The 14,933-nt window shown below is 53.8% G+C and overlaps 1 protein-coding gene across 1 annotated transcript; it reads left to right on the forward strand.

Annotated features, from left to right (window-relative positions):
• Positions 3,975-10,512, forward strand: PIANP (PILR alpha associated neural protein). The gene is made up of 6 exons (XM_018048562.1): positions 3,975-4,199; positions 6,393-6,449; positions 6,652-7,163; positions 7,920-8,001; positions 8,766-8,987; positions 9,269-10,512. The coding sequence occupies exons 2-6, from the start codon at positions 6,433-6,435 to the stop codon at positions 9,288-9,290; spliced, it is 855 nt and encodes a 284-aa protein (XP_017904051.1). The 5' UTR covers positions 3,975-4,199; positions 6,393-6,432; the 3' UTR covers positions 9,291-10,512.

A 14,933-nucleotide genomic window follows, 5' to 3' on the forward strand; every position in this document is an offset into this window, starting at 1 on the left:
ACATGCTGCAGGGCAACTAAGCCAGTCTACCACAACTAGAGCCTCAGCAAGAGAGCTGCCGTGGTGACAAGCCCTAGCACTGCCACTAGAGAGGAGCCGCTGCTCACCACCAATAGAGAAAGTCTGCGTGCAGCAACGAAGACCCAGGACAGCTGCAAATAAGTAAGCTATTTATTTACTTATTTTTAAAAAGAGTAAAGGTGTAGACAGTATGGCAAGACTATGGCAAATATATGGGGGAATAAGAACTTGCGTTATTATTTGCTTGTGTGGGAACGAAAGACTCTGGAAGATTATATAGAAATGAGTCACATTGAAGGCAGAAGACGGGAACGGGACAAGCTAGTGGACGGGCTGAGAATGAGAACTTTCACTATACAGCTTTTTGTATACTGGAAAGTTTTTTTGCACATGGGGAAATGTATTGCCAATTCAAAAGAATACATCACAAAAATTGAAGTTTAAGTTGATAAAAGAGAAAGAGAAGGAATGGGAGGAGAGGTGAAAGAGTGGGTGAACAAAGAGCATCTTCTGCGATCTTTGCTGTAACGGGAAGCAGAGAAGGACTGGTGCTGGAGGAGAAAGGTGGAGCTAAGGCAGGTTTGTTTCAAGCTAAAGCTGCACGAAGTTACAGTGTGTTTACATGCTGCTGGGCATAATCAAGCAGAGAGAAGGAGGTGATAGTGCAGGAGAGGGAGAGCCAGTCGCTGCAGTGATAGCTTTGGGTGGTTGAAAAGGGCCTGGGATCCCCCACAGAAGGAGAGGTGCAGCTGGGATGAGGTGGTGGAAGTGGGGAAGTTCTCTTTTCCCTCTTTCTATTTTCTCAAAAAAGCAACAAGCAAGATCATCAGCTGAGAGTGAGAAGAATTCAGAAGAACTGGACATCTGAGGACAGGAAAGCGACAGCAATTTACTCTGACAAATACTGGGAAGCCCCAGTGAGCCCAAAGAAGTTGATAAAGATACCAGCAGAGCCAGACACGAGGAGAGAATTTATAGACTGTGGCGTGTGGGAAGGTCCTCAAATTCATCTAAAGACACATGTATCACTTTGTGTTTCATTGTCTCCCTGGCTCCATTCTAAGTTTCATGAAGACAGTGATGGCTTTGTTCCTGCTCTCCACCATGCCCCAGGGCTGTAACTCAGTACCCAGCCTATAGCAGATGTTCCAGAAATAGTCCCTGCAAGAATGAATCAATCAGGAATACCTGAAATAAGTCATAATGACCCAAGTACTCAGCATAAAAGGCACTTAGACTGATAGTGAATATTCACTTGATAAATTTGACCCACACTCATCATATAATGAGGCCTCTCATTCTCAGGATGCAGCTGGGGCTCACTGGGGCCCAGGACACAGCATGGGTTGCACACCCAGCCTCACATGACTGTGTTTACATAAAATGTGCACCATTTTTCCTGGCCACAGGGAGACACTAGGAGGAGGGCTCACTCACTGCCTTCTGACCTCAGAATGAAGGGCTGTCAGGGACAGATGAGCAGGAGCGCAGTCCCTGCAGATGCTGATCGGAACAGTAGGTTTCCTTTCAGGAAGCGAGTGTGTCAGGTTAATAACAGTAATAAGGCAGGGGATGAGGGGTGAGAATCTAGAGGGGTGGGAGTGTGAGCAGAGACTTGACTTAGAGCATTCACCACAGGGCAGAGATCAGAGAGGGCAGGCAGATAGAAAAGGCAGGTGAAGAGCAGGGGAGAGGATGAGTGAGCAGGAGTCCCAGGTGAAGTTCACTAAGCAACAGATACTGAGCATCTACTATGCGCCAGGCACTGAAGAAGGATACTGATGAACAAGGCAAGTGAGGTCTTTGTTCTGCAGTGTATATGGGGGTGGGGTGGGGGCGGACAATAAACAGGAAACAAACACAAGATCATTTCAGAGAGTGATGAGTCGGAAAGACAGTGGAATCTTCTGATGAGACAGAGTGGGTGGCTGAATGACAAGAGGGACCCAACAAGAGGAGGAGGTGGTGGTGGGGGGGAGGTGGGCAAAGGATTCCACGAAGTTGGAATGAAAAGTACAGGGGTGTCAAGAGGATAATTTCAGATGTTTAGAACTTTTTAGAAGTCCAATCTGGGCACATCGTTTGAATATTGAGGAATACTAATGGGCGGGCCTCTCCTAACAAGGAATTTAGATTTTACTGTAAGTACAATGAAAAGCCCCTCAGATGTTTTAAGCAGGCAGGCGTTAGTCCCTCTGCTGTGTCTGACTCTTTGTGACCCCATGGACTGTAGCCCATCAGGCTCATATGTCCATGGAATTCTCCAGGCAAGAATACTGGAGTGGGCTGCCATTCCCTTCTCCAGGGGATCTTACCCACCTAGGGATCAAACCTGGGTCTCCTGCATTGCAAGCAGATTCTTTACCATCTGAGCCATCAGGGAAGCCCAAGCAAGCAAGAGAATGATATAATTCATACTTTTCAAAACATGACTAGATATTGTGGAGACTAGTTTGTAAAGGGCAAAGGCAGAAGCAAGGAGCCAGCTAGGTAATCACTTCATTATTTCAGAGAGAGCAGATGGCTTGGACCAGGGTGATAGCAACAATGATAGAGTGGATTTCCCTGGTGGTCCAGTGGTTAAGACTCTGTGCTTCCACTGCAGACGGTCCAGGTTCTAAGATTCCACATGACACTCAGCAACTCAAAAACAATGATAGAGAAAAGGAGATGGATTCGTGGTATATTTTGGAAGTAAAGCTCACAGAACTTGCTGGTAAATTAGATACAGGGTGGGAATCAGAGTGAAAAGGAAAAGGTGGGGAGGATGTTTCCTAGGTTTTTAGCCTAAAAAGTGGAAGCCATCGTATTCCAGGATGGGGAACACTACTAAGAGAAAAATGGACTGACCGGGGCGGAGGGTAATTCAAGACATCTATTTTAGCCACATGAGCTTTGCATGGCTATTAGACATCCAAGTGGAGATGTCAAGTAGGCTGCTGGATAAATGAGTCTGGAGCGTTGGATATAAATTTAGGACTCGCTGACATTTACATAGTATTTAAGCCCTGGGACTGGATGACATCACTGGACAGAGAATGTGGAACGAGAAGGGGGCCAAGGACTAAGCCCTAGGAAGCGCTAACATTTAGAGGTCGAGCGGAAGACAGAGAAGGAAAAGCCAGTGAGAATGAAAGGAAACTAGAAGCACATGGTGTCCGCTCACAACCCAAATAAAATAGGGTAACCTGAAAGACACAGGAAGGTAGGACAGGGTGAGACTACCGGCTGGGGAAGCCCATTTAGCTGGAGGGGTTAGGGAAGGCCTCCTAGAGGGGGTGACATAGGAACTAAGGGAAATTTTAATGAAATGAGTGAATCACTGAGAGAAGCCAGGGGAAAACGGTCAAGGCAGTGCGAACAGCAAGTGCCAAGGCCCTGAGGCAAGTTCACCTCCTCTGATTCTAGGAACATAGATCAAGTCCAGTGTGGCTAGGACATGAAGATCGAATGGGGAGCTCCCTGGGGGGCCAGGTTATGCGGGGCCTCCTAAGGCACAGGAAGGAGCTGGGATACTCTGAGTCCTAGAAAAGCTGAGTAATGCAACTCGGTCCACTTATCTGAAAGATCGTTTGGATTGCTCTGGGCAAGATACACTGCAGCTGGGCCAGAATGGAATCAGGGGATCCAGCTGTTGTGATAATCCGAGGATGGTGCGAGAACATCACTCCCACCTTCATCCCACCTCATCCCCCAGCAGAGGCGAAATAGAGTCAGGAACCCAGAGCTTCGGGTGACTCAGAATCTCAGGAACTCACTGGGGCAACCACGGGTGTCCACGGAGTTGGGGTGAGGGTGGAGAAGCCCGCCCCCGGAACCCGGGGAATCGGACGGTCGCTCACCCTCGGCTGCCCTCTCCCATCCTCCATCTGGGACGCGGCCGGGCGCGACTTCCGAGGCGCGGCAGCGGGAGGGTTAACCGAGCGGGGGGAGGAGGAGAGGCGGGGACCGCGCGCTCCGAGCTGCCGCGCCGAGCCCAGCCGAGCCGAGCCGAGCATCTCCCGCCGCCGCCGCCGCCGCCGCCCCGCGCCCCGGGCGCTAGCCCCCCACCCTCTCCTGCACCCCGTTGCCCACAGAACCCCCCGACCATGCCCCGTGCCCCACGCATTCCCGCGACCCCCCAGGCCGGCGCAGCCCCGAGCGCCCGCAGCCGTCGCGCCGCCGCGCCAGGCATGCAGGTGAGCGAGAGGGCCCCCCACACCTCCACCCGAGGGAGCCCGGCCCTGCCCTCCCCTACTGCGCGCCCTTCGCCCCCTACCCTCCCGACGCGGCCCCCCGCCCGGCTCGAGCCTCCAGCCCAGAAGCTCGCCTCGCCCGCCGCGCTCCGCATCCCACCGCGGGTCCCTACTCCGTCCTGCCCTCCTGCGCAGCGGTCCCGGCGGCTGCATCCCGCCTTTGGCTCGGCCCCTCGCATCCTCCTGCCTTGGCTTCCTTTTCTGCTCTCGGCGCTCCCTCCCACGGACCCCCTCGCCTACCTCCTCGCCCTCGTTTCCACACACACACCCCCACCCCCCACCCCACTCATCGATTTCCATTGGGGTCCAGGGAGCGCGGGCCTTCGGGAAGGGTGGGCTCGCGGCCGCCCTGGGGATGGGCCCTGCTCCCCCAGCCCCAGACTCCCGCCCCACCCCCAGCTCGTCTCCTGCGCACAACAGGTCGGTGAGGAGCGAGGGGAGGGTGGGGGTGGCGCGCCAGCCGGGTGACTGCGGGCTTCCTGGAGGGGGTGACTAAGGGGTGAGGGGTCCGGGGACTGGAGCTGACGTTGGTTGGGGCGGGGGGATGCACAGGCAGGAGAGGCGAGTGGGTCCAGGCGTCAGCTGGCCACAGCTGTCCCTGGGAACCCGTCTCCGCTCCACCGGCTTCCACTCCTTCCTCGGTCCCCGCAGCCTCGCTCTCTTCTGGCTTCCTCTCGAGTCTTCCCCCCAGGCCCCCTTCCCTGCCTCTCTCCGTTGCTCTGTCAGTAATGCCTAACGCGGCTCCCGACGCGTTAGGCATTACTGACATAGCTCCGTGTCTCATTACGTTGGAAGAAACAATTTCCAACTCCTCCATCTTTGCTGTTCCCCAGTCCCTTCCTTGTCTCATTCTATCCTCGGTACCTTGTCGTCTCCTCCCCCCTTTCTTCCTCCCCATCCCTGGTCTCCTCCGCCCCTCTTCTCCCCTCTCCTTCCTCGGTCTCCACTTCCCGTCCTGCCTGGACCTTTCTTTGCTCCTTCTCCCAGGCTCCTACGACCCCGGAACCCTCTCAGTTTCCCTCCCTGACCTTTCCTCTTATGCTCAGCATCCTACAGCTGTCCATCTTTTGTGCGCGCCCCCCACCCCAGTCCATTAGTTCAAGAACCAGCCCCGCTCACCGTCTTCCTCTTCACCTTTCTCCTCCTTTCTCATGCCTCACCAGCCTTCCGTCTCTCAGCCCATCACCTCTTCACAGCTCTATCCACAGCCCACTTTCCCAGTCCCTTCCCCAGACTCTCCCACCTTACTCCCTGTTATTCTCTGAGAGCGCTTCATGTCCAGATCTGGACCCAGAAACCAGAGGACACTGAATGTCACATCCTCATTCACTGGGGAGCCTGCTGCCTCCCCCCTGGGTCTGCCACCCTCAACTCTGAGAATGTGTCCTCCTCTTTCAGAACCCTCCATCCCGATGATTCTCCCAGACTCTTTACCCCGGAAAGCGGCATTTGAGGGTCCGGCTTCTCCCCAACTCCACTTCTTCTCAGAGGGCACCAATGCGTTTGGATGACTGAACACTGAGCAAAAATTACATTCTGTAGTTTTCCCCCACCCACCTCTCCCTTTCTTGTCTCTTTCCTTCCATCCCTCCATCTCCGTCTCCTCTGTTCCTGAAAATGCAGATTCCTGGGGCCATTCACTCCTCAGAGAAAAGCCTCGGAAGACAAGTGGGGTGGGCAGTCTGGGATGCTCCCCTCTGTGCAGCCCCACACGTTCACACACTCAATCTGATTGACTTCCTCCTCTTCCCTCCCCCTCTCAGACGCCCTCCCTTGCGGTAGGTGCTCAAGGAATCACAAGGTTCTTGGCTCTAAATTAAGATCCAAGAAAAGCTAGGAGCTGTGGGCAGAGGAAGTGAGAAGGAAGGAAGCCAGAGAAGTGAGAGTAGACCCTGGGGTAGGGAAGTAACAGGGACCTGGGAAGTTGCAGATAGGGACTGGGGGCTAGACAGGGGACTGGTCTGGGAGTCTCCTCTCCCCTCCCCAGGACAGTGCTAGGCAACTAAGAGTCCTTAGTGGTGGCAGCATAGATGGGAGCTGCAGCTGGGAGGGGAGGTGGAGGTGAACAGGGAGGATGGATGAGCTGGGGAGGTCCTCGGGGCAAGCCTGGAATGTGACAACCCCTCTCTCCCCCAGTAAAGGCTGAAAATCTGAGCCACCGCTGAGGATCTTGGACATGGAGTCCAGGGTGCGGTAAGTTTGGAGGGAGTTTAGAGGTCGTGTTCCCTGGGGTTTTGGCCCTTTCCCTCCTAGACCCACCCAGGGCTTTCCATCCTGAGGGCTCAACCCTTGAAAGACGGGAAGTGAGACATGTCTTCCCACAGCCACTTTCTGCACAGAGGAAGGAGGCAGCCCAAGATGGCCTCGGACTCATCCTCGCTCTTCCTTCCCGCAGGCCTGCATTGCTGCTGTCCCATCTCCTCTCTCTCTGGCCACTGCTGTTGCTGCCCCTCCCACCACCTGCTCAAGGTTCCTCCACCTCCCCTCGAGCCCCACCAGCCCCAGCCCGGCCCCCCTGTGCCCGGGGAGGACCCTCGGCCCCACGCCACGTGTGTGTGTGGGAGCGGGCACCTCCACCAAGCCGATCCCCTCGGGTCCTGAGATCACGTCGGCAAGTCCTGCCGGGCACCGCGCCCCCGGCCACCCCATCAGGCTTTGAGGAGGGTCCACCCTCATCCCAGTACCCCTGGGCTATTGTGTGGGGCCCTACGGTGTCTCGAGAGGATGGGGGGGACCCCAACTCTGCCAATCCTGGATTTCTGCCCCTGGACTATGGTTTTGCAGCCCCCCACGGGCTGGCTACTCCACACCCCAACTCAGACTCCATGCGGGCTGATGGAGATGGACTCATCCTTGGAGAAGCACCTGCCACCCTGAGGCCCTTCCTGTTCGGGGGCCGCGGTGAAGGTGAGTGGGAGAGGCTGGGAAGGGATATGGACAGGGCGCTGGTTGAAGACTCTCAGGGCAGCAACAGGGGTCCTGTGTGTCAGCTCCTTCCACAAGTGTGCCGGGCCCTGGGCTGGCACAGCAGGCTGAGAGGAAGATGTGTCTGAGCCCTGGAGGAGCTCAGGTCCACTGGTGAAGACAGATGCATAAACCCTCGGGGATGAGTCGACAGTAATACACGCTCTAATAGAGGTGTGCACAGCATGTTTTTAGGCAAAGAGAAGGGAGAGACTACTACTGCCCGGGGATCAGGAGACCTTCCAAGAATTGACATTTGAGCCAGACCCTGGAAACAGTGGGAATAGTCCAGGCCAGAGGAAGGCCCCTTAGGATGACACCTTAACTCAGGGTGCAGACACAGGGCCAGTGGTTTGGGGGCGGGGCCAGGGCAGAGATGGACATTTTCACCCGCTAGTTTCCGTGCAGAGAGAGAGAGAGGTTCTCTCTGACCTTGGAACTCCTTCTCATCCCATATATACAGATTTGGGGAAGTGGAGAAAAAAGATTTGGGAGGGAAAGAGCTGAAAACTCTGGAGAAAGCTGATAATAAAAATAAAGCAGGGAGGCTCTAAAGAAGCAGAAAAAGAGTTGGATGATGTGGCTTCCAATGGCAACACTGCTCAAGCTTCCTGAACCTACAGCCTAACCCCGCCCCCAACCCTGCTTGGCTTCCCCGGCCCCAGGCCTTCCTAAGACTTTTTCCCTGTCCCCAAACAGGTGTGGACCCTCAGCTCTACGTCACAATTACCATCTCCATCATCATTGTCCTCGTGGCCACCGGCATCATCTTCAAGTTCTGGTAAGCCAGCAGGAAGGGGATGCTGACATCCCCATGAATGTTTGGCTGGAAGGAGCCTGGGTGGCAGTTTTCCTGGGGGTGGAATAGGAAGTGGTGGATTAAGGCAAGACCTTGGGGAAAGATAGGAAGGATCTGGGCAGGGGAAGCTGTGAGAAATGAGCTCAGGTTCCTGCTGGGGAAATACAAGGAGAGTGGGAGAGGTAGAGAGATCATTGTGAGCACAAGCTGGGGGGCTAGGGCGGCCATCCCTTGTCATTCTGCAGGGCCCTTCTTAAGGCCGCCTTAAAGGGAAGAGGGAGAAAATCCCAGCTTTTCGCATGCACTTAATAGCAGGTCACTCAGTTCTTCACACTTTACTGCAAGACTCATTAGACTCAGGTGTCCAGGTCATTAGCTGACTTTGAACTAGAACTAAACCTGCCAGGCACCTGCTGCGGAGAGAAATGGCTCTCTGGGTGTGTGGGGGGGAGGGGCAGTTGTGGGGGGACTCTGTGTGTCCATGAGAGGGGTCGCTCATTCTGTGGCTCTGGACCAGATGGGAGGGTGATTTAGATTCCCAAGCCCCCCTGGGGGCGCGGGGACAGGAAGTGGTTTTGTGGACAGGGTCTCAGGATCGGGGGCATAGGGAACAGTTAGAGGCTGGTCTCTCTGCTGTCAGATGTTTTGGGTGCCTGGGGGAGGTTGGGGGGTGACCAGAGCCCAAGGGGGCCCAAGCTGGGGACTTCTCGAATGGATGAGAACCTCTCTCCTTCCGGGGTTGCCAGCTGGGACCGCAGTCAGAAACGGCGCAGGCCCTCGGGGCAGCAAGGGGCCCTGAGGCAAGAGGAGAGCCAGCAGCCCCTGACTGACCTGTCCCCAGCCGGGGTCACTGTGCTGGGGGCCTTCGGAGACTCGCCCACCCCCACCCCTGACCACGAGGAACCCCGAGGGGGGCCCCGGCCCGGGATGCCCCAGCCCAAGGGGGCACCAGCCTTCCAGCTGAACCGGTGAGGGCAGGGAAGAGGGCAGGGAGGAGGGCAGTGGCAGTGGGTGGGGTGCTCCTCACCGGGTGGGTGGGGAGGAGGCAGACTTGCCCACCCTCAGGAGACTGGATCTCTGCTCTCTGGGCGGCCCCACCTGTCTCCCTGTAGATCTATGTCCTGTTTTCATGCTGCCATTTCACTCCACCTTGCCCCCTTAATCTCCATCCCTTTTATTTCTTGAACTGCCCTCTTGATTCTGGCTTGCCCCTTGGTTCCTGACTGTGCCCTTTCCCTTTTCCCCTTAGGATTCCCCTGGTGAATCTGTGATGTCCCCCAAGGTTGGGGCACCTCCAGGCAGGGGGCCAAGGGCCCGGCATAGCCCCCATCCTGCTGAGGGCACGGCGGCTGTGGGCGCTGCAGCTCTGCCTGGGCTCACACCTTGGGAACACTCGCTGGCCCACAGGCAAGCCCAGCTGCTCACCCTCCTTGAGGTGGGGGCCTCACCTATCTGTGGCTTCTGGCCCCCACCCCCGTCCCCACCCTGGCACACTCACATGAGCCTTGCACACTCACCTCTCCCCTCTCAGGCCATCGCACACTCACGCTCTTGTACAGCCAGTCTCCCCACCCACATCCCCTCTCCGAGGATCCCTCATGTCCTCCCTTTTGTCTCACACTTTTCACTTCCTCGATTTTCATTTCCTCTCCTCCCTCGTCCTGCGCTCGGCCCATCACTCGGCGGTCAGTGGGTGTACCTCTCATGTGCATTTCCCGGCCCCTCGGTGTGATGTTGTAAATGTCGTGCTCACACTCCACTTCGTGAACACCCACAGGTGGAGTTTCTGTGTCCCCTGCATGCTGCCCCGGAGGGGGGTGGGAGATGAGCTGGGGACTCTTTGGGCCCCATCTGTCCCGGTCCCACCCCACTCCACGTCGTGGGTTTTACCATGTCCCCCACCCCACTCTAAGGACTCCCCTGTGGAAATGGGGAGTCATGAGGCCCCCAAAACTCCTCCCCAGCCCCACTGCTAAATTCTGTTGTCTGGGAGGTGGCTTTTGGGGAGCCTCCTGCTGCACTGCAGGAGAAAGGGGCCCCCATTTGCCCTCCCCTGCCTCCCAAGTCCTGTCTCTTCTGTCCTGGCTGTCTGTGCGTGTCACTCTGGAACTCAGAGCCCCCTTTCCTCCCCACCGTCCCCCACCCAATCAAGTCCTCCACTCTCCAGTCCCCCTGAGGGCCTCCCTAATTCCACCTAGGCTGCCAGGGACCGGGGCCAGCTGGTTTAAGGCCATCGGGAGCTCTGCCTCCCAACCTGCCCCTCCCTCCCTCCTTGGTTCCTCCAACTCTCCTGCCTTTTGTCCCCTCCACCCCTCAGGTTTGTCCCAGCTTCTCATGGCTTTCCCACCTTCCTTCCTTCTTTCCTCTCTTACCTGGCTCCTATGCTGTGATATATATTTTTGTATTATCTCTTTCTTCTTGTGGTGATAATCTTGAATTCTTGTGGGATGTAAGTTTCAAAATTTTCAAATAAAGCCTTTGCAAGATACCTGAGTCCCCTGGTTCTGCCTCATGAGCCCCACAGCGAGGAAAGGAGGAAAGGCAATGGGCAGCCAAAAGGGAGGAAAAGGAGGATGGAGGGGTGACCCTCCAGACCCGAGTGACCTGGCCTGCTCTGACCTGGAGTTGGGGTTTGGGGGCTTTGATATGGGATGGAGCTGAAGGAAGAGACAGATGGGAGCAGACCTGACGAGGAGCAGCCGGAGCAAACTGGAAGAGTGGCCTGCTAATTACCAGCGAAGGTCAAGAGAGACCATGAGCAAGGAGGCCAAAGCAAAGGGACACTTCTGTAGCAGCTCAGGCGATGGCGCCAGCCAGAAAAGGAAGAGGAGAGCTGATAAGGCAGATGGAGGGTGAAGGGCAAAAGGAGAAGAAAAAATGGAGCAATGGAAACAAGACGAGAGGGAGCAGCAGGAGAGAGGCTGGCTGCCCTGCTTGCTTTATTTTCAGCCTTGCTCCCTAACCTGCCCCCACCCACAGCTGTCCCCCAGAAGCCCTGTGGTTAACTCTCATTAGCTTTTCCTGTTCTGCCCTCTTGAAGAGGCACTGCTGGGGTGTGGGGGTGGCATCGAGGGGTGTATTTGAAGGAGGGAACACAGGCTGCCCAGCTGGGATCAGTCACCTCTGAGCCCCCAATTCTAGGTTTGGCTCTTGTAACAGCCCTGCAAAAGCCCACACAGCAGCCTCTCAGTTGTTGCTAGGCTTTGTTGCCATGGTAACATCCAGGTCCCATTTCTCCCCCCACCCCCATCTGTGCCCCACTTGCTCCCTGGAAATGGGGGAGCTCCAGGGAAGAGAGGAAACAGTCACAGGTAAGTGGGGGCTGCCCTGGCCTCTGCTGGCCTTTGCGTATTTACTTTTGCAGCTAGAATCAGGAGTGTCTATGTGGCCATAGGTGCATGTTTTAGGGGTTGGCGAGCTTTACTGTGTAACACCAGTGAGGCGTGGCTGAGTCTACGCAGCACACAATGGTGAGCGCGGTGAGCGCGGGGAGGAGGGAGTGTATTTCTCAGGATCAGAGCAGTATGTGGATTCAGGGTATCAGACTCCCTAAGAAAAAGAGGCAGCAGGGCCAGGCCAAGGAGTGATGAACCAACTGAAAGCAGAGGCGCAAAGCAAACACACTGCTGAGGGAGCTCAGAGTCAGTCCAGTGGGACCTGAAGAGACTCCAGCCTGCAGCTGGTGGATGGGATCTCAAGTGCAGGAAGAGGTGCTGCTGGGATGGGTTGGGGCAGCAAGGGAGGGACCCAAGGAATGTGGGGGGGGGGGGAGGAGAAGGAGGATGGGAGAGACCTTTCTCTTCCTTCCCCTAAGGAATCTAGTCCCTGTTAGGTCGAGGTTGGGGGAAGAGGAGGCACCAAAGGGGAACAGCTGCAGTGCCTGGACAGCACTTGTCTCTTACCACTTCCTCTTCAGAGGGACAGTGTGACCCCAAGGCTCATCCATATGCAGAAGGCACAAATAAAGGCCCCTAATGAAGAGTGAATTAATTACTGCCTGATTAGACTGCTGTTTCTCTAAATTTAAATAAATTAAAACACACCAGCAAGACACAGGAAATCCTTAACCTGTTCTTTCTCCCTAAATGCCCTCCTTCCTTAGGGAATGTCAGATGGTGGGGGAAGGACAGAGGAGACAGATGTCTTAAGGAATGTTAGTGGCTCAGTTGTGTCTGACTCTTTGCAACCCCATGGACTATAGCCCGCCAGGCTCCTCTGTCCATGGAATTCTCCAGGCAAGAATACGGAGTGGGTTGCCATTCCCTTCTCCAGGGGATCTTCCCAACCTGCGGATCCTCCTGACCCAGGGATGGAACCTGGCTCTCCTGCACTGTAGGCAGATTCTTTACCATCTGAGCCACCAGGGATTCCTGTCTTAAGGAATGATCCCAAGCTACATCCCATTATCAAGCTAACCAGGAAGAGGCCCTGGAGAAGAATCCTAACTTTCTTGTAGAGTTGAAACTGAAACTATGGGGCCTGGGAAGGTCCTGGAGGGCTGCAAATGGCAGAGAGTCACTGCTCAGTCACAGACCAAGAATACAAAGAGTGGCCATACTACCCCTTTGGTTCTTGGAGTCCACACATCAGTACCTACCGGGACCAGCATCTCTCATCTCTATGCTTCTGAACTGTTCATTAAATGACTAAGCCAGACTTCTCTTAAGCATTTTTCTGGAATGCTTACCATTGTGGCTCAGACCAAACCAGGGAGTGGGGAAGCCCCCAGGAGGAGGGATCTCCCAGGCAGAGCTCAGGGTGTGGAAGTGATTCAAGATGGAAACAGTGTGCCAGCTGGAAAACCCCAGGCTAAAATTAACAGCCCTCCTCCCCCTACGCCCCACATTGCTCTCTCTAAAGCTTTTCTCTAAGGAGTTCAAAGCACTTAAAACTTGCTTCTTATACCAAGGGCAGGAAGAGCAGGGCTAACAGTTGGAGACATAAAGGCCCAAAGGGGTACCAGTTATTGTAAACAGGGAAAGAACAGGAGAACCAGGACTTACAGTGACTATTGCCATTTTGCTCCCGCTTTTCTATCTCAGCCCCCAAAGTCAAAGTTTCTCAAATCATCCATCTCTAACCCATAGAGCAGCTAGGGCAGTTCATATCTGCACCTTTCAGACCCTTATTCCGCCAACTGTTGCTCCTGGGTTAACACAGGCTGATTACAGAGTCCCAAAATGTGATAAAGAGAACACTCTAAAAAAAAATTTTCAATTTTTTTAACACCAACAACATTTTGTATTGGGGTATGGCTGATTAACAATGTTGTGATAGTTTCAGGTGAACAGCGAAAGGGACTCAGCCATACATATACATGGATCCATTCTCCTTCAAACCCCCCTCCCATGCAGGCTGGCACATAACATTGAGCAGAGTTCCATGAGCTATACAGTAAGTTTTTGTTGGTTATCCATTTTAAATATAGCAGTGAGTACATGACCTTCCTAAAGTCCCTAACTATCCCTTACCCTGGCAACCATTGAGTTCCGTTTTCCAAGTCTGTGAGTCTCCCTCTGAGAGAGGAGACACCTTTAAAAAGATACAGTTACAAGCCAAAAATACCTATCTTCTCTTTAAATGTTTAATTGAAATGTTTATTTTTAGGTGTCTTTTGCTACTTCCTTGCTGTGACCTTGGGAAAAATCACAAGTCTTTATAGTCTTAGTTTCATTATCTGTAAAATTTGGTGTTATAGTTATTCCTATATAGGTTATTTTGATCTCTAGGCAAGGAACTATTACTGCTAATAGGAGGCACTTTGATTCTGTTTCACTCAAAATAGAGCTGAGCCCAGAGGGATTCAGCTCAGATCTGGGGCAGCCTGGTGGCAGCATTCATTTACTCAAATAACATGTATTTATTTAGCATCTACTGTGTGCTCAGCAAAGTAGTGGGAGGGTACCATGTATGAGACAGTTTCTCCTGAGCTGCTGACAATTTTGCTGAAAAGTTACATGAAAGAAATAGAAAGTGAAAGTCACTCAGTCCTTTCTGACTCTTTGCGACCCTATGGAATATACAGTCCATGGAATTCTCCAGGCCAGAATACTCAAGTGGGTAGCAGTTCCCTTCTCCAGAGGATCTTCCTGACCCAGGGATAGAACCCAACCCAGGTCACTGGCATTGCAGGCGGATTCTTTACCAGCTAAGCCACCAGGGAAGCCCCATAAATCACAATAAAAGTCAACAAATTTTGTTCATGAATGAATGAAATAGCTAAGCTGAATGACAATAAGAGGATTGCTAATGGGGTTCCCTGCTTGGATTAACCTCTTCACAGCCCACCAGGGAGCCAGGTCAGCTGGTAGGGAATCCACCTGTACTGCTGGTGACTGGGGTTCGATCTCCAGGTCGGGAAGATCCCCTGTATAAGGAAATGGCAACTCACTCCGGTATTCTTGCCTAGAAAATCCCATGGACGGAGGAGCCTGGCAGGCTACAATCAATGGAGTCGCAAAGGGTCAGACACTACTGAGCGATTAACACACACGCATATACATACAAACATATGTGTGTGTACTAAGTCGCTTCAGTCGTGTCCGATTCTTTGTGACCCCATGGACTGTAGCCTCCCAAGCTCTTCTGTCCAAGAGATTCTCCAGGCAAGAATACTGGAATGGGTTGCCAGTGCCCTTCTCCAGGGGATTATATATATATAATAATTTTAAAAAGCAGGGACTAAATGCTGTTCAAATTTGGTGAACGTGGGACCCTTACAGGTTGGAACAACCAAGGAAGGCTTCCTGAGAGAGTTCACATGAATTGTTCACTGATGCAACAAACGTTTACCAACCGCTTATAAAGTGCCAGGCTCCGAGGACACAGCAGTGAACAATTCAGAGTGCTTGCCCTCGTGGGGACGATATTCCGGTGGAAGGACAACAGACAATAAGTATCAGTGAGAGGTGACT

This window comes from Capra hircus, chromosome 5 (assembly GCF_001704415.2).
Source record: "Capra hircus breed San Clemente chromosome 5, ASM170441v1, whole genome shotgun sequence".
NCBI classification, from domain to species: Eukaryota; Metazoa; Chordata; class Mammalia; order Artiodactyla; family Bovidae; genus Capra; species Capra hircus.